General features: G+C 25.3%; 1 protein-coding gene across 1 annotated transcript; it reads right to left on the bottom strand.

The window, feature by feature from the left end:
- Positions 1 to 13894: 13894 nt before the first annotated feature.
- On the bottom strand, positions 13895 to 18280 carry LOC145833187 (galanin receptor type 1-like). The gene is made up of 6 exons (XM_082940386.1): positions 18082 to 18280; positions 16384 to 16585; positions 15421 to 15550; positions 15014 to 15119; positions 14618 to 14784; positions 13895 to 14320 (listed from the first exon to the last, which is right to left on the bottom strand). The coding sequence occupies exons 1-6, from the start codon at positions 18278 to 18280 to the stop codon at positions 13895 to 13897; spliced, it is 1230 nt and encodes a 409-aa protein (XP_082796512.1).
- Positions 18281 to 19377: the final 1097 nt, after the last annotated feature.

The raw sequence follows: 19377 nt of genomic DNA, 5'->3' as shown, positions 1-19377 counted from the left end.
CATATTTCATTCAAGTTTATTTTCTTTTTCAATAGAACTAGGTTTAAGAAATTAATGTTAACAATAATTTACGACAGAATATAGAACTAGCGGAATACGAACAACATTTCATAGGACTTTTGTGAAAATATTTTTCAGATAATTTGTTCAACGACAAAAAATAGAGCTGAAATATTCTTTCGAAAGTTTTCTATTTTATTCACATACTAATAGAAAAAATCACAGTATTGATTCTGCATCATAATATTGACAAAATTTAAATTTTTGCATTTAATATACGAGGATGTGCTTTATTTATAAAGTTTACAATAAAAATCAATAGTTTAAAAGCTCTTATATACATAGTTCATATTAAATTACTTTGCATAAAGGGCTTAAACTTGAGTACTTGACGTTTAGCAAAAATTAAAACGGATTAAACTTATGACGTTTTTGAAACTTTTAAAAATTCGATCTGTTATACGTATAACTAAATTTCTCATTAGGTTCAACGTTTTGAAAAAGATATAAAGAAGTGATATTTTAAGTTTTAAAGGAAAAAAAAACTTGATCAGATTGTTACTAATTAGCACTGGTGTCACGCTACCCTATATTAAATTAAACATTAAGCTTAGATACAGTTTAACACAGGATAAAATTAAAAATTTATGTGTACATTCTACATGTAAAATAAAAATACCCGTTTGAGTTTAAATGCTCAAAAAACTTTTTATTTTGTTAAATTGATTCTTTTTACTTAGTTTTTGGAACATACTCTACTATGGATTATTTTTGCTAGCTTTATTCTCCCGCTAGTTTTTTGGAAGATGTTTGAATACTTTGATTATTTTTAGCTTTTTTCTTATTAATCAAAATTGAAATTTCATGCTTCTTGAATTTCTAATTTAAAATAGTAATTGATTCTGAAGCAGTGTTGACTTTTGTAGAGGTTAAATATAATGGATATGTGATATTGATGTAGAACAAAAACTGATTAATAAAATAAAACAAAAATTTTATAACTTCTTGCTGCTTCTATAGATTATAAGGTATAACACATATAATTATTTATCAATTTACCAATTTTGAAGGTAAAAAGCTTATTTAAATTACAATACAAGTGCGAATAACCTATTTTATTTATTACCAGGTTTAAGTGCCAATGAAATAAAGTATTAAATAGAATAGCTAATTCGCACTTGTATTGTTATCTAAGGTATACCATAAATAAATTTAATAAACTCTAATCAACTATTACACTAAAAGTTTAAGTTTATAGAATTTAGAACTTAAAAATTATTTATTTTATGATAATAAAAATATTAAATTTATTTATTTAACTAAAAATATGTTATTTTGAAAAACTCTATTCTTTATAAATCATTGCTTAACTATTCAATTTGAAAAAAACTCTCACTTTTTTTTTAAATTATTGAAACTAACTTTGACAATTACTATAAGTTATGTGTTTTGATTTTAACAAAATAAATACAAAGACTTCAACTTCTAAATGAGAAGTAATATAGTTTATTCTTTCAAGAAATTTATTATCAGGCTAAGTTTCGGTCAAAGATCTCTTCATTTTATGATTGTTAAATATATCTTTCTAAATTTTATATAAGTACTGACGATGTCATTGAATTTAAAAAACTATCTTACTATTATGCTTTAAATTTTTGCGATAAACACACTTTGCAAACTCTAAAACTTTTTCAAGCTGACTTTATAAAACTACTTTCAGAAAACCTTTTAGCTTCTGAATTTCAGATAACCAGATTTTAGTCAGCCTGCAAGCTACACGAAATGCGAGAGAAGAAAAACACGAAATCAAGAGATTTAAATCAGATAGCAACAAAGCTGCTTTTTTGAACTTGGAAGCAACAAGAAAAAACCGCGGCAAAAGAAGCAGCATTGTAATTTTCGTGAAACAAAACGGTTTTCCTTCCTTTTACCAATTTTTTTTTGCTGACAGCTACGAAAACTTCCTGTCGATTTTCACTGCTTTTATCAGCGGTAATCAGTTTAAGTTTTTCGAACAAAGTCTGCAAATATTTTTTAAATTTATAAATAAGTGTTTTTAAATACATAAGTTTGATAAAAACTGCATTTAATGACTTTTCTACTTAGAATTATAATATAGTACATAAAACTAACTTTTAATTTTTTGAGTGTTAACGATAAAAATAAATTATTTGTATATGGCCTAAATTAAGTTATACTATTAGCTAAAAAAATTAATTATATTATGTTTAATAAGAAGTATAGTTTTTGTTTTACTTGCTTTTAAGATTATAACAAAATATGTTTGAAAAGTGTTTTGTAAAACAAAACCTAAGACTTAAAACAAAAATGTTTACTTTTTTTTTCTATACAAAATAGAATAAAACTATATGTGAAATATGTGTAAATAGTTTTTATCGTTACCATAAAGTATATTAGTAAAAAAAATTGTACTAAGTTTTGAATAAAATCAAAGGTGGAAACAAACTAAATTTTTCCAGTTATGAAGTTTTAGTTTTACTGGTTTTGTTAACTTAAACTTATATATTTATAGTTTTATTATTTTATTTCTTTAAATTCAGAAGATTCTGATCACAATATTCTTTTCAAGTTTAAACTAACTTGTTTCTTGGTTTCAATGCAAAGTAGTATTTAAAATTGTACTATTTTAAGAAAAGTAATGTACCGTTTTGCTGAAATAAATTAAATAAAACACTTTAAGGTGCCATCTACTTTTACCATAAATTGCAATACTTTACTAAAAACATTATTTAAATTATAAGTTAAAAAGCACTATTCAAAGTTTGATTGATTGAAAATACAAAAAAAAAGTTGTTTTCTGATTTTTTGTATCATTTATCATTGATACTTACAGAAGTGCTGGTTATTTTAGAAAAATTAAATTAGGCTTCTACATACTTCTAATTTAAATGCTCACGATTTATGTCTAAAAAAATCTATATTAGTTTTAATTTATAAAAGTTTATTTATCAAAAATTAATATTTTGTTTATATTTAATACTTTGCTGATAAAATAATTTTAAAAGCATTTTTACTTAATTTTTTAAGAATATTTTCGTAATGTAATCGGTAATGTACTTTGAAATGTTTACTGAAAGATATTAAAAACCAGAAATTTTAAAACCAAATTAAATTTTGTATGAGTTTTTAAGCTTATCACTTAAAGCTGTTTATTCGATGTGAAATATAAGCGTAAACAGAAAGCTGTATACTTTCTATTCTTGAAACTTGTCACAAAGCATTCTTATAAACATTTATATAAAGTAAATTTCAAATACATTAACATTTACCGTGCTTTAGTTTCTACTAAATTTAAGAATGTATATTTTATTTGTACACTTTAAAAGTCTTAAACTTGACTAAATTAAAGTGCTCATACACTAATGTGAGCAAGAGTTTTAAGAAATTAATCAGTTACAAAACGTATTCTAGTGCTTCTAAAACTTCACTATATTATGGCAGACCTACAGGTAAAATAAAATTATACATTTTATCATAATATCTGCCATACATAAGGTAGTGAAACTTTAGTCGCAATAATGCAAAGTTTTGTAACAGAATGTTTTTTTAATACTTTATTTATTATATTACTATTTGTTGAATTTTATGATTATTTTTTATCAAATTATTTAAAAGCAATAGTTATAGTATAAGTAATTAACAATTTTAGTACATAAATTTCAAAATGTACAAAACTTTACTTTAGTGTTTGTAAAACACAGAAAATAGTAAAAAGTGACGAGTAATTATTTTAAGGTATGCGTTTAAAACTAACTAAAATATTTATCTTTTTACTTTATATAGACATTCAGTAATTATGAAATTATGAATATAAAATATAATTAACTTTGGTTTACGTATTGTATTAATTTATAAAATTCTATAAAGAAGTTTACAAATATAGCTACGTAAGAACAAATTTTCTAACTACTCAACTACTTTTTAGTTAAGTAAAATATACTACATAATACTTAAAGTAGTTTCTGAAGTCTTTACTACCTAAGAAACAAAAAAAAGTTCTATGAAGCGTGCTTTAAACAAAATATGAAGCTATTTTATTTATTTATTTTTTGCGCACAATAACAAATAACAAAGTAATTGATATTACTTTAGCTCATATGAGTTTAAATAAAATTATATTTAACAAGAAAGTAAACAAAAAATAACAATTTACATGAACGTATTGATTCGTTACGAAAGATCTTTATAAATGAATACAATATCAATTGGATAAAGAATATTTCAAATAAAATTAGTAAATATTTTCCTTTAATTTTATGAAGATATTTATTTTTAAACAAATTAACCATTGTAAAGTCTATTAAATTTAAAAACATTTTAAAAATAATTAAAAACCAGTTACCTAATTAAACTTATAAGAATAGCTTTTTCAATGTTACGAATAATTGTCAAAATAAGTAGTTATATTTTATGTTAGTGTCAAATTTTATTTAAATTAAGTAAAGTTTGGTTTCATTTTAACTTCATAGACTAATAACAAGAACAACGTTTGTAGAACATTTAATGACCCAGTTAAGATGGTTAGATTTAGGATAAATTACTTATTAAATTGTGTAACTCAGTTTTTCTTAAAATGATCTAGTAAATTTGATTGACTATTTTAAAAACTACTTACTGCTAAACAACAATCCAAATTTGTTATTTATATTTTACTCTTTACTACAATTTTTTGATAAATATATGAAGTTAGTAACCTTAAAAATGTGTAAGTAACTTTTTATATATTGATATTCAACTTAACTTATGCTGTTGTAGAAAATTGAATAAAGTATACAAAGACTAACTAATATATAAAACAAATAAGTTTAGCCTTTAAAAAAAAGCAAAACAGAAAAAAAAAGCTCAATGTTTCATGAACAGAAGAAAGCAAAATTACTAAAAATCAATCAACATTCTTTTGTTAGTTAATTTAATTCATTTAAGGAAAAATATGACAATAAATACAAGTTTAAATATACCTATAAACTATTTTATTATTTTCATTAGCTGTCTATAGCAACAGAAGAACATTAATAAATGTTTGTAAAACTTTGCAAGATAAGACAGATGTTATTTGTAAATGTATCTGTTTTTTTTTCTGACGTTTTTCTTAAAGCTTTTGTCTTTTTATGTGTTTTTTAAACATTTAAAGTGAAAACATTTATTCATAGAAAAATAGACTAAATTTTCTGTTTAATCAAGTTATTTCAGATCCGTCATCTTATCAAGAAACCAAATAGTTAAAAGAAAAGTTTAAAAAGTCAGTACCTGATATACGTATTTAACTATCTCATATATCTTCTAAATCAAATAGTTTTTGTTCTGAACTAAATTATAAAAGTAACAATTTTAATTTTTAATTATTAGTAACACTAATTTTTTTTTTAAGTTTATAAATTATCACATGTTTTAACATTTAGACCAGGGTTTCCCAAACTTTTTTTCAAATGACCCCTTTAAACAAATTAGAAGAGCTATGACCCCCTTCAACAATATTACTCAAATTACTATTAAAAACACCTAATAGTGTAAGTCTCAAAACTACCAATAAAAAACCTTAAGATCTTTTTTTACTCTTCAATATCAACTTCAAATATCTAGTGTAAGTTTCAAATTGAGACCTCGTAGCTTCCCTGTGGCTCCTTTACTGCTCATGTCTAGTACTCTTGTAGTACATATCTTTATGTAATATTTACTGAAAATGCATTTAATTTTGTTCATCAAACTAAAAAATATTTTGTTACAACTTTTAGTCTTTAATTTTTTCCAGTAACAACTTTTGTTTTTATTTTATTTGTGTTAGGAAAAAAATATTTCTTTGAATTATTACAAATATTTTTTTTAGTAACAAAAAAAAGTTTAACTCAGGTAATAAAATAAAAATTACATGCTCTATATACTTATTAGGAAAAATTTTAAGTAATAGTTATAGATAGTTAACATAGCATATTTCTTAAATAAATAACTGTTATTCGTAGTAAAACAAATTTGTAACTCATTGTTATTTGTAAACAGATTTTGAAGAAATTGTTTAGAAGTTTAGAATAGAAACTTACATATTTAAAACTAGAAAAATTCTTTAGTTAAATTATCTCAGACACTAAGAATAATATTACTAATTCATCAACATTTATATCAAACAAGTAGACAGCTTTAGTTATATCAGTTATTATACTAGTTGATATATTAGAGTTTTTCAGTTATAATTATTTTCACACTGTTTTTAAGCCTCTGGTTTTTTACTTAACTTTATCTAGAAATAGTTTATGTTTAACATAAAATCGATACAAACGCTAGTACAATAGCGTTAAAGAAATATTAAGTTATTTTAATAATACTTTAACATCAAAGTATTTTTATGTAGTAAAATAAATGGATAAACTATCAAAAATTAAAAGAAAAATTAAAAAAACATAAAATGTTTAAGATATCTTAGTTAAAAGTAAAGCTTTTTACTGGAGTAGTTAAAATATTAACTTCCAGTTCAAAAATCAGAAGATAATAAAGGTAAATACAATTGTTTTAATACTTTTTATAAATTTGTTACCAAATGTGAAGGTTTTTTTTAGTAGTTTATATCAAATTGCCAAATTGTATTTAATTGTTTTCAAAATTTTTCGATGATTTTCTGAAAACTATCAAAACAAATAGTTTTATTTTTTTTTTTTTACTTTTTTAACAACTGTCTGCTTTATTTATAAAAACAAAATTTAACGTAAATATAAACACATATGTTTCTCTATAAGATAGAATCAATGATAAAACAAAAGCTTTTTCTCAATTTTAAAGCCAATTTTTTAGCAGCTTATATTTTATGATAATCAGAATAGCAAAGTATGAGTTATGAATTTTTAACTTGAAGCGGTTTATAAATGAAAGTAAATTGCAATTTGTGTCCCGATGCATGTTGCTTTGCACTGTAATTTGTAGGTTCATAAAACCGCGTAAGTTAATTAGTCCTCTGATTAACATTTCAGTTTGTTTTGAGATTTCTAGTTTTTTGTTTTTATCGAGAATTTTTAAATAATTTTATAATAAAAATAATACAGCTTGTGAACTTGAAGAAAAAGTTTAGCGTGAGTAGTTTAGCATAAGACAGTATAAATATTAACTAAAATTTTTTTTTTACTTATAACTTCTTTATTTCAAACTTTTAGTATTGAGTTTATGGCAAAAATTATAATTACTTTAAGTTATGACTTTTTCCAATTTTTTCCTATAATTTAGCTTTTTCTAACATAATTTAATCTAGTTGTAGTGTCCCATTACAAATCCTTCTTCTACCATCTCTAGTATAGATCAAGCAACTCAAAGAAGTATTTTTTTTTTAATTATGAATGGATTTTAATTAGTTTATTTTTGTTGCTTCAATGAGTTAAAAAAAGTTATAGTCATACTAAACACAGCCTATGTATTTAAGGGGCTGCTCAGTTTTAAAACTTTTATTTAACATCTAAAAATTTAAGGCTAAAGTTAATGAAATTTGTTACGTAAAAACTAATAAGTAACGACAGTGAAATAGCTGGAAAATTTAAAAACATAGTTAATTTTTTTTATAAGATAAAAATTTAAGTTTTTTTATTTCTTTATACCGAGAAGTTTTCAATGTAAATTTTACTGTTAAAAAAAATAATACTATTTATACTTGAACTTTAACGTAAAACTAAGTAAATTTCCCTGTCATCTATTTTTTGTTTTTGTTAAAAATAAAACAACCTTTAGTATAAAACATTCAAGTCTTTTCTTCGCAAACATACGCACTTCCGTATCTGTAAGTTTTTTTAAAGTTATTTGCTCGTGCATACATTTTTAAACATTAAATTTAACTTTATGCAACTTATTCGAGTTTGGAATTTTCGTTATATCTAAATAAGCATGCGTTCTGTTTAAAAGATTTCACCTACACAACTGTTTCAGTTGTAGTATTATTTTTCGAAGTCTGAGAATTTTTTTGTGTAGATTTATAAATAACACGCTTGTCATTATTTTTCTAATATTACTTTTTTAAAAACTAAATAAAATATTCGTAAATTATTATGCTTAAGTGATTGAAAACATATATATAGTATCCCAGCATTTTTTGCATTTCTTAATCTTCTATCTTTTATTACGTGATTATTAAACATTGATTCTTATAATCTACTTAAATTTTGACCTCAACATTTACTGTACAGCAAAGTTTCCTCATTTTCATAATCGCTTGTTTTCCAAAAAGTTACAAAATTGAAAGCCTGTCAACCATTAGCTAGTGTTACTTTTTGAATTAATTAAATAAAACAATTATAAATTAATATGCTTGGTTATTTAAAATATATATAATATCCCAGCATTTTTTTGCATTTCTTAGTCTTCCATTTTTTTTTGCAAGGTTATTAAACATTGATTCTTATAATCCACTGAAATTATGACCTTAATATTTACTGTACAGCAAAGTTTCCTCATTTTCATAATCGGTTGTTTTCAAGAAAGTTACAAAATTGATTGATTTCACTCACTATTAAACATTAAAATATCTGATTTAAGTTAGTTGGTGCAGTCTTACTAGTTAACGTCCTCAAGAGTTTTGCTCAATTTATGATCTTCATTACTAATCCCAGGGTATATAATGTAGGTCAGTTCAGTGATCTTCGCGGTAATTGATATCTGTGCTGAACTTCAAAACTTGGAACCCGCGCACCCAAGCTCAAAACTACCGACGTATATGCTTCAACACGAGCACCGGAACATCTAGTGTAAGTTTCAAAAGACTAATCGTACTCCCTAAAATTTCGTACACCCCAAAATATTTTTGTGCACACCATGAAGACCACTGAGTTAGTTTTTACCAACTCACTGTTAACTATTTATTAATAACTTATTTGATAGTCTATTTAAGACTGTAAAATTATAAGCGAACTTTCTAGTTGTTACTAATTGTCTTGCTTAATTTAACACTATATTTAACATGTATGAATGTTTAAATCAGTGTTCTACAAAAAAAGCTATTGTAGGAAAAAAAACTGACTCGAAACTAATTTGAAAAATTGATTAATTTTAGAATTTTACAAACTTTTTGTTATAAACTAAACGGTGTGTATTTTGCCCGTAGACCGCTAAAACACCTGATGAAGCGGAAACTTTAATTAAGATTAATTTCTTTAACCCTTAACTTTTAACTAGATAAGAACTTTTTAGTTGATAGTTTATTTTCAAAATTCTTTGTAGAATGCTGTAAGATCCAGCACAATTTTACTTAAAATTTTTATCTTTGGTTTTATAAGACAAAAATTTATTTTAGTTTTAAATTAACAAGGTAGTTAAGAATTGCAAATACCAATGATTTCTGCAATTTTGGCAATTATATTTTATTAAGAATCTTAAAATTAATTTTTAACAGTTGTCTGCTTTATTTACAAAAACAAACTTAAACATAAATATAAACACATTTGTTATCTATAATCTATATCGAACCCATGACCACACAAAAGATTTTTTTAATGTTAAAGTGAATATTTTAGCAGCTTATTTTTTATGATAGTCTGAATAAGGAACTATGATTTATAAAATTTTAACTAATAGCGGTTTATAGATTGAAGTAAATTTCAATTTGTGTCCCGATGCATGTTGCATTACACTGTAGTTTGTAGGTACACAAAACCGCGTAAGTTAATTAGTGCTCTGATTAACATTAAAGTTTATTTTAAGGTTTTTAGTTTGTTGGTTTTATTTAAGAGCTCTTAACAAATTTTAAATTAAATATTATAGAAATAAATACATATAATATGTAAAATTGATGAAAACAAAAAAGCATATTCCTTTTGTTTTAGCACTTTTCATTTTAAGATAATCAGAAAAGCGAAAAATAAGCTATGACATATTAACTAATGGCGGTTTATATATGAAAGTAAAATGAAATTTGTGTCACGATGCATGTTGCTTTGCACTGTAGTTTGTAAGTACATAAAACCGCATAAGTTAGTAGTGCTCTGATTAACATTTCAGTTTATTTTAAGATTTCTAGTTTTTTGTTTTTATCGAGAATTTTTAAATAAATTTATAATAAAAATAATACAGCTTGTGAACTTGAAAAAAAAGTTTAGCGTGAGTAGTTTAGCATAAGACAGTATAAATATTAACTAAAAGTTTTTTCTTTTACTTAAACTTCTTTATTTTAAACTTTTAGTATTGAATTTATGGCAAAAATTATAATTACTTTAAATCATGAATTTTTCCAATTTTTTCCTATAATTTGGCTTTTTCTAACATAATTTAATCTAGTTGTAGTGTCCCATTACAAATCCTTCTTCTACCATCTCTAGTATAGATCAAGCAACTCAAAGAAGTATTTTTTTAATTATGAATGGATTTTAATTAGTTTATTTTTGTTTTTTCAAAGAGTTAAAAAAAGTTATAGTCATACTAAACACAACCTATGTATTTAAGGGGCTGCTCAGTTTTAAAACTTTTATTTAACATCTAAAAATTTAAGGCTAAAGTTAATGAAATTTGTTACGTAAAAACTAATAAGTAACGACAGTGAAATAGCTGGAAAATTTAAAAACATAGTTTATTTTTTTTATGAGATAAAAATATAAGTTTTTTTATTTCTTTATACCGAGAAGTTTTCAATGTAAATTTTACTGTTTAAAAAAATAATACTATTTATACTTGAACTTTAACGTAAAACTAAGTAAATTTCCCTGTCATCTATTTTTTGTTTTTGATAAAAATAAGGCAACCTTTAGTATTAAACATTCAAGTCTTTTCTTCGCAAACATACGCACTTCCGTATCTGTAAGTTTTTTTAAAGTTATTTACTTGTACATACATTTTTAAACATTAAATTTAATTTTATGCAACTTTTTTGAGTTTGGAATTTTCGTTATATCTATATAAGCATGCGTTCTGTTTAAAAGATTTCACCTAAGAAAACTGTTTTCGAAGTCTGAGAATTATTTTTGTGTTGTTTTAAAAATAACACGCTTGTCATTATTTTGTTAATATTACTTTTTTATTGAACTAAATAAAACATTCATAAATTAATATGCTTAACTTATCAAAATTATGTAATATCCCAGCATTTTTATGCATTTCTTAGACTTTTAACTTTAAATCTAATTCTTTTTTTTTTATCACGTGATTATTAAACATTGATTCTTATAATCCACTAAAATTTTGACCTCAATAATACTGTACAGTAAAGTTTTAACATTTTCATAATCGGTTGTTTTCCAGAAAGTTACAAAATTGATCGCTTTCGCTCACTATTAAACATTAAAATACCTGATTTAAGTTAGTTGATGCAGTCTTACTAGTTAACGTCATCAAGAGCTTGGCTCAATTTATGATCTTCATTACTAATCCCAGGGTATTTAATGTACCATTCAGTGATCTTCGCGGTAATTGATATCTGTGCTAAACTTTAAAACTTGGAATCCGTTCACCAAAGCTCAAAACTACCGACGTATACGCTTCAACACGAGCACCGGAAATCTAGTTTAAGTTTCAAAAAACAAATCGTACTCCCAAAATTTTCGTGCATCTAAAAATAGTTTTATCCACCCCAAAATAGTTTTTGTTCACACCATGAAGACCACTGAGTTAGTTTTTACCAACTCACTGTAAACTATTTATTAATAACTTATTTGATAGTCTATTTAAGACTGTAAAATTATAAGCGAACTTTCTAGTTGTTAATAATTATCTTGCTTAGTTTAACACTGTAATCTAAAATATATCAATGTTTAAATCAGTCTTCTACAAAAACAGCTATTGTAGGGAAAGAAATTGATTAATCTTTGAATTCTACGAAATTTTAGTTATAAACTAAATGTTGTGTTTTTTTGCCCGTAGACCGCTAAATTGTCTGATGAAGCGGAAATTTAGTTAAGATGAAATTTCTTTAACCATTAACTTTTAAATAGATAATAATATTTTAGTTGATAGTTTATTTTCAAAATAATTTGTAGAATGCTGTAAGATCCACTACAATTTTATATAATTTTACTATTTTTAGTTTTATAAGATGGAAAAATTTATTTTAATTTTAGTTCTAAAAGGTAGTTAAGGATTGCAAATACGAAACATTTTTACAGTGTTTGCAAAGACATTTACTTGTGGAAGTAATGTTTATGATATATTAGTTTGTAAAAGGCAGTACAAATATTTGCAAAAAAAATTACTTTTCAAAAAAACGAAGTAAATAATATTCTTAAACAAAAAACTTTCAATTAATAATCATATTTATAAACAAAACAAAAACTTCTTTGAAAAACATTATGTTTAAGTATCACAAATAGTATTGCTACTAACTTACAACTTTATCAGTTTACAATAAAATTATAATTGCAAAAGCAAGTATAATAAGTATAATCAGCATTCAGAACTTGACAGTAAATAAAGTTCTTTGACTTGTCATGAAACGAATGATTGGTATTAATTTATAAAAAATTAGGTACATGAAAACAAATATTAGCTGTGAAAAACAAGTTATAATGAACTTAGCTTCAATTTTATTGATATAATGTTAATAACTACTTTGATAAAGTTAGCGTTTTCTTTGCTAAAATATAATTCTAATGATTTATTTACATGTATTAGGTCAGCGACTTTTAACCTTTGGTAAATTAACCCTTTGGAGTAAATTCCTTTGTTTGAAAGAGTAAATATTCTTGAAAATAAGTTATGTAAGTATACGTTTATTAATTGCCCCTTTGATTTATGAGCAAATATTTAATTGTATTTTTTTTAGTTAAATTTTTCTTTCTTACGTTTTAACTATTAAATTAACTTATTGTTCAAAAAGTTTTGCCTTAAAACTATTCGAAAAAAATATTTTGCGTACAATTTAGTAACTACTACTGTTTAGTAACTAAAAAAGGTTAAAACCACTGTATAAGGCAACATGAAATAAAATGGAAAAAAGTTTACTTTAAAAATCGATGAAACTACTATAGTGCAAACATTTAAGGCAAACAAATAGTAAAAGGTTTATTTATTTTATTAAAAGGCAGTAAAAATTTGGTATTTTTGTAGAAAAATTGTTTAGTTACTTATTTATACAAAATATCGCTTAAATTTATATTCAAACATGGTTCTCAGTTAATAAAAACCTACCCAAAGAGTGTTAATACCTTACACTGATTTATATATCGAGAATCAATATACAACTTAACGGTAAAATCAAGTTCATTTAGTTGTCATGTAAAAAGTGTTGTTGTACAAATTTACAAGAAGTTTGAATACATGAAAACAAACATTGGCTATGAAAAGAAAATCATAACAAAACTTAGATTTAATTTTTATTATAATAAAATTGAATGCAGTTTTTATATTTCTGCTACATATCTGTAAGATTCTTAATTAAATTACGAAAAACTTCGTTTTTTAACAACAAAAACCGTTTTGTGTTTAAAAAAAACTCATAGTGTATAACTTTGTAAAAGGCAGTACGAAATACTGGTATTAATTATTTCTTAACCAAACAAAACAAATATACATTGAGTTAGATAAACTAAACGATCAATAACAATATAAAAAAACTGAACTAATTTAAAAAATAATCTAATTTCACAAAAAATATTACTTTGGTACTAACTTATTTTTGTACAAATTTCATATTTTAGGCTATCTATTGTAAGACTAACTGTATGTGATGTTTTTTTTTTATTTTACAAACATAACGTAAGTTGATTTAAAATAATTTTTTAAAACTTAAAAGTGTTTATTATTTAATAAAACCAAAAAGCATAAAGATCACTGACTGATCTAAAAATACTTTTTAACAAAACTTTAACTTATAACAAAACTTAATAAACGACCAACTTTTAAGTTTTTGTAAAAAAAATTCATAAAAAAAATCAAAATTAGTTTAAGCAGCATTGTGTTTTCAACGAATTAACAAACGCGATTAACTTCAAAGCCTCGGCGAAGTCTTGTACGTCACTGCCGTGTCCATTCTCGAGTCGGGAAAAACCCCCAAACAATTACTGTTGCGCCTGGGGTCGACTAACAGCGAGTTTGGAGTAATCCCCGGCGACTTGACGTTGGTTGCGCACTGATCCGTGAAGCATACGAGGTCCTTGGCCGCCCTTTTCAGGATGAACCTAATGCGCCCGGAAGTTTTGCTCGCGGGGATTCCCGTCGCCTTGCGGAAGTCGCTAAGGAATTTGTCGGCGGAGAAGGCGTAGACGAGGGGATTCACCGCGGAGTTCAAGGAGGCGAGGAGGGTTGAGGAGGTTTGCATGACGAAATGGGGCGCGCCGCCCAGCATCTGCGGTGAGTAAATGGCGGCAATTTTCACCGCGTGGTACATCAGCCAGTCCACCATGAACACCGCTATCTGTTTGATGAAAATTTTATTAGAAAAAATAGGAATTTAAATAGAATTGAACCATTTTAGAACATTATATTTGAAACTGAGTTGTAAATAGAATACTTGTATTAGTATAAAACATGTTGATTTCATTAAAATTGTTGGCATAATTATTTCCTTAAAATAAAAATAAAATAATTTGAAAATTAATGAAGATGTAAAGCAAATATTTTTGAAGTATGTTTATAAATTTTCATGAGACATAAATGAACAAAAACAGTAAAACAAGCTAAAAGAAAAACTAAAATTTTAAAGTTTACTTACTAGAACACAGACGGTCCTGGTGACTTTATTCAACGTGGATCCGGAACTCCTCCCTACCTCGGTGTTGCGGTGTTTTAAATAAAGTTTCCTGATGACTGCCATGTAGCACATCAGAATTATCAATACTGGAACCAAGTACGCGTACACTGCGTTTGCTATCTTTAATCCTGTGATTTTTATATTCTCGTTTTTGATATCTCATAGCAGTTACAGAATAATTGCAACATTTTATGTATCTAAAAGTTATATAACCGATTTAGTAACTTGCTTTTATATAGCTACGTAGCGCTTTCATATAGTAAATTATTAACCAGTTATATCAGTTAATTTCAATTACGCTGAGTGTGTTATGAGATATTAAAGGATGGTATAAAACTCAACACCATACAAACTGACCATGGTTCCATTTATCTTCAGTCTCAAAACAGAAACTCTCATCTGGGTTTAGCACCATCGAAAAATTTGTTTCGTTCATTTGTGTTTTTAATTCAGTAGCAGTGAACTGTTGAATATTTTTGTTCACTATTTGTATTCAAATATAAAATTATTTTTTTGTTGTTGTTTAGCTTATGGTAGGTGAGTTTAGATTTTAAAGAAAATGCACCACAAGTCAAAACACTTAAGTTCAACATTGTTGAACATAGCTGCTTGAAAATTTGTTTTTATATCTAAAAACAAGTTTAAGTACTAAGTTAACTGTTTGCGTAAAATTTATAATACTACTAATAGTTTTTTTTTTAAGCTTTTCAACAACTTAAAAACAACAACCAAAACACTAGCACAGACTGAGTTGTTGAACTAACATATGTCTTTGTGAAAATAGCGGGAACTGCAAAGCTTATTGAAATGAACCATATGGTCGCGATGCCAATGTACCCGTTTCTCTTCGTTCTGTACTTGTTTTGCTTGAGGGCGTGCACAATCGCAAAGTACCTTTATGTGAAAATTTAAGTATTAAAAAAACACCAGGTCGAATATGCATGCTATAGATCTTTTTAATTTTACAAATTTTGTTTGTGTTTCCACTCTATACAGTGTGTTAAAAGGTGTTGGTTATGAGACTATTATGCTGAAAAAGTTTTTAAAAGTGTGATAACAGAACTAAACAATGAGTAAAGATTTCCAGTTTACATTGCTAATCTAAGAATACGATTCAAGATTTTTTTAAATAATTTATAATGTAAAACATGTTTTATGACGTTTTTCTTCGATTATTTACAATAAATAATATAATATAAAAAGTATTTCATAAAATAATGTTACACTTTGAAAATGCAAAAACATTTAGGGAAAATATAAACATAAGGTGCTCTCAAGCCTAGACATTGTTAAAACTTCATGTTATTAAGTATATAAACTAGTATGATATACACTTTTCTAGCATATTTGTGATGAAAAACACTCTGTCAACAAAAAAATAAGCCGATACAGACACTATTAACTGATTAGAGCACTTAAAGTTGAAAGTTTTTATTAAAGGTTAACGTAATGCCAAATAATTATAGTTTTTGTAAATTAAATATTTTTTTTCTAGAATTTTTAACTTTTAAATTTTTATGCATTTATCTTTAACAAACTAAACTCAAAAATCTAAAAACTTTAGAACCGCTAAATCTAAGATAGCTTTTTAAACTACTGCCCAGCTTCGAAAACAAGCCTAATCGTAGCGATGCACTCAGAGCCACAAACTAAGCAATCTAACTATTAAATTACCAAACATTTAAACAACTTTACCAATTGAACCATTAAAAACAACTAAAACAAACCTGTCGATGGCTAATACGAGGAGGGTCCATGCGGACGCGTACATGGTGCAGGTCTCGCAGAAGACGTGGAAGTGGCACATGAACCTGCCCAGCGCCCACCTGTCCACCAAACAAACCACCAACTGGACGGGAACGTAGAAGAGGAGGAAGAAGACGTCGGCACAAGCCAGGTTCAGCAAAAACATCTGCGTGGTGTTCAGACCTAAAATAAGGAGGAAGTTTCAGTAAGAAAATTAAATAACCATTTTTTAAAAAGGAGCAGCTCGTTAAAATTGTCTTTAGGTGTGATTAAAAGTAAGAATTAGCAGGTTGTTTGTTCAAAGGTATAAATAAAAAGATTTGTTGGTCTACAACAGGGCTCAAGAAATCATTTTCATTTGCTCCCACTTACCAGAATTTGAAAAAATATCGCTCACTTTATCAAAAATTGCCTTATACTATACAAGTTATACAAGCTTTTCTTGTAGTATAGTAATCAACTATCAATACTATAGAATAGTTGACTACCTATTTACTTTCTTGCCCCTTATTAGTTCTTGCCCCTATTGTAGCCAAAATAATAAATAAGAGGCGATATCATTCCTTTTAGGAAATCCTGTTTTACAATTATTAAAATACCATTTCATTCTTAATTTTTTTTTTAACTACTATTTATATTTTCTAACTATATTTTTAGATTTAATCTTTAATAATGTCAACTTAATTATATTTTTCATATGTCAATGATGCGAAGGCGTATGATTAATATATGATGTTATCATTTAAATTGTTAAGTTTATAATTTATTAATGACAATTAAAGAAAAATCCTTCTATTCAACCATACGTTTATCAATAATAAATGCTTGATAAACAATAACAAAGCCAAAAAATCTACGGACAAATTTAAAGGCTGCCGTTTTAAATTTTTATCAACATTTACAATAACAACATTGTGTTCAGTCTCTATTTATAAACTTAATAGTTTTCAAATAAATTTCAATAACATGTGTGTATTTAAAACAATTTAAATTCACTATATACGTCACTATTTCAGAGTAAAGTCAAGTTGAACAGTTTTAGATTAGATCTAAAGAAGAGCTTTTGGTTTTTGTTTATAATAGCTTTAAAATCCATAAAGCTGTTTAGTGAAACTACCCATTTGACCTTTAGAAATGTGCAGAAAAACAGATTAATAATTGAGCATGGTTTTCATTTATCATTAATCTGCCAGACTTATGTAAACTCAAAACAAGTATTTTAGTTTAAAAAATTCCTCATTCAATTTTTATAGAAGTGAATCGGATATCCGAAAAAAAAAGTCAATTTTAGTTTGTATTACAGCGTCTGCAACCTTGAAACCACAATACATAGAGTTAGTTTAATTGAACTTAAATCTTTATACTTCACATTTTATTAGCAAAATTTTTCTGAAAAACTTGATTTTTTTTACTTTTTCTATTTAACTCGTTTTTTTTGAGATAGCTTAAATAGCGAAATATAATAGAATAAATTATTTGCTGTAAAAACTTATTTTAATATATAATTTTTCGTTTATAATCTCTTGATAGATTACAAAGGGCAAACGAACAATATGTATCATTTTTAGTAAACTAGTACATACTTTTTTTTTCTTTTAATTAACTTTAAACTATGAATTGTTTAATTTTAGTTTTTAATACCACATAAAACTACATTTTAGTTAACAAGTACAAATAACCTTGTGGCTTTGGAAAATACACGTGAGTAATAGTGAATATGACCAGAAAGTTACCGATTATTCCCGCCATGAATATTATGGCGTACGAAATCGACAAGAACAAATTGACCGACCACATTACGTCACCTTGTGACATCAGGTTTTGTGACGTCACTGATACATTTGTCATCGCTGATTCTTCGATGTGAGTCGAGTTCATTTTAGTTTAATAATTTAATTAATCTGTGAAATTATTAAATTTATCTTTTTTAAAATTGTTAGAATATTTTACTTGTTTGTTATTTTGTTGGTAACTGATCATTACTTATGGATTAGCAATTAGATCAATCTAGTTCCAATTAAAAGACTTTTAATAAAGAAAAATATAAAATCAAAGTATTTAATTAAGTTAATTAATGATACTAGTATACATTATAATATATGTAAAGAATAAATATTAGAAACTACTCCAACCTACATTTAGTATAAAATAAACTTGTATAAAACTTAGAACTTTTATAATGACTTTTTGTTTACATAATCGAGTTTTGTTGTTAATGTACTTAAAAGTCTTTTAAAATGCCAATTTTCATTAAAAAAATAAAGCAAAGAAATATGTGCTATTTAGTTTTTCTTTTGATACCTTTTGAATTTTCAGTAAAATTTTCTCACAATTTTTTTTTTTCTTAAAATGTAAATAAATTTTCTCTACGCCAAAAGAAAACAGACAAAACTCATTAAGAATCGTTTTAAATTTGGCATTCTAGTTTTAAATTGCTCTAAGCACAAGTGTTTAAGTTATTTATGGTAAAAGATCTTAGTATAAAAATTTGAAATAACTTTCCGAACTAAGTTAAAAATAAAATCACTAGGTTATTCTTTTACTTATTTAAAACATAACCTTACAAACTTCTTAAAGTCTGACTAACAGTAGTTTTTTCTGAGATCGAAATAGTTTGATAAGGTTAAATTTACTACTTTAATATTGAATACTTAAGCTGAAAATTATTATCAAACTAATAAACAAAGTACCCTGCTGTGAAAGTTATTTTATACCTTTTTACTATCTTATTTAATATTTTATTTTACTTTATTTATAAAACCTGTAAGCTACTTATAACAAATATAGGTTAAAAAGATATTCAAAACACGAACTTATTCGCAAAGCTTGTTAACTTATTTCGTATTTGTCGTTCCATACCTTGAATAAACATAAACTTTTTAGAATTTTTTGGTAAGTTTACTATAAGTTTTCAATAAAAAAGATGAAAAACTTGTTTTCAACTGCTTAAGTAAGAAAAGGATTTGTCTTAAAAC

This window comes from Thalia democratica, chromosome 4 (assembly GCF_965202585.1).
Source record: "Thalia democratica chromosome 4, ktThaDemo2.hap1.1, whole genome shotgun sequence".
In the NCBI taxonomy this organism is placed as follows: Eukaryota; Metazoa; Chordata; class Thaliacea; order Salpida; family Salpidae; genus Thalia; species Thalia democratica.
Note: the sequence above shows the minus strand (reverse complement) of the source record. Positions and strands in the feature narration are given on the sequence as shown.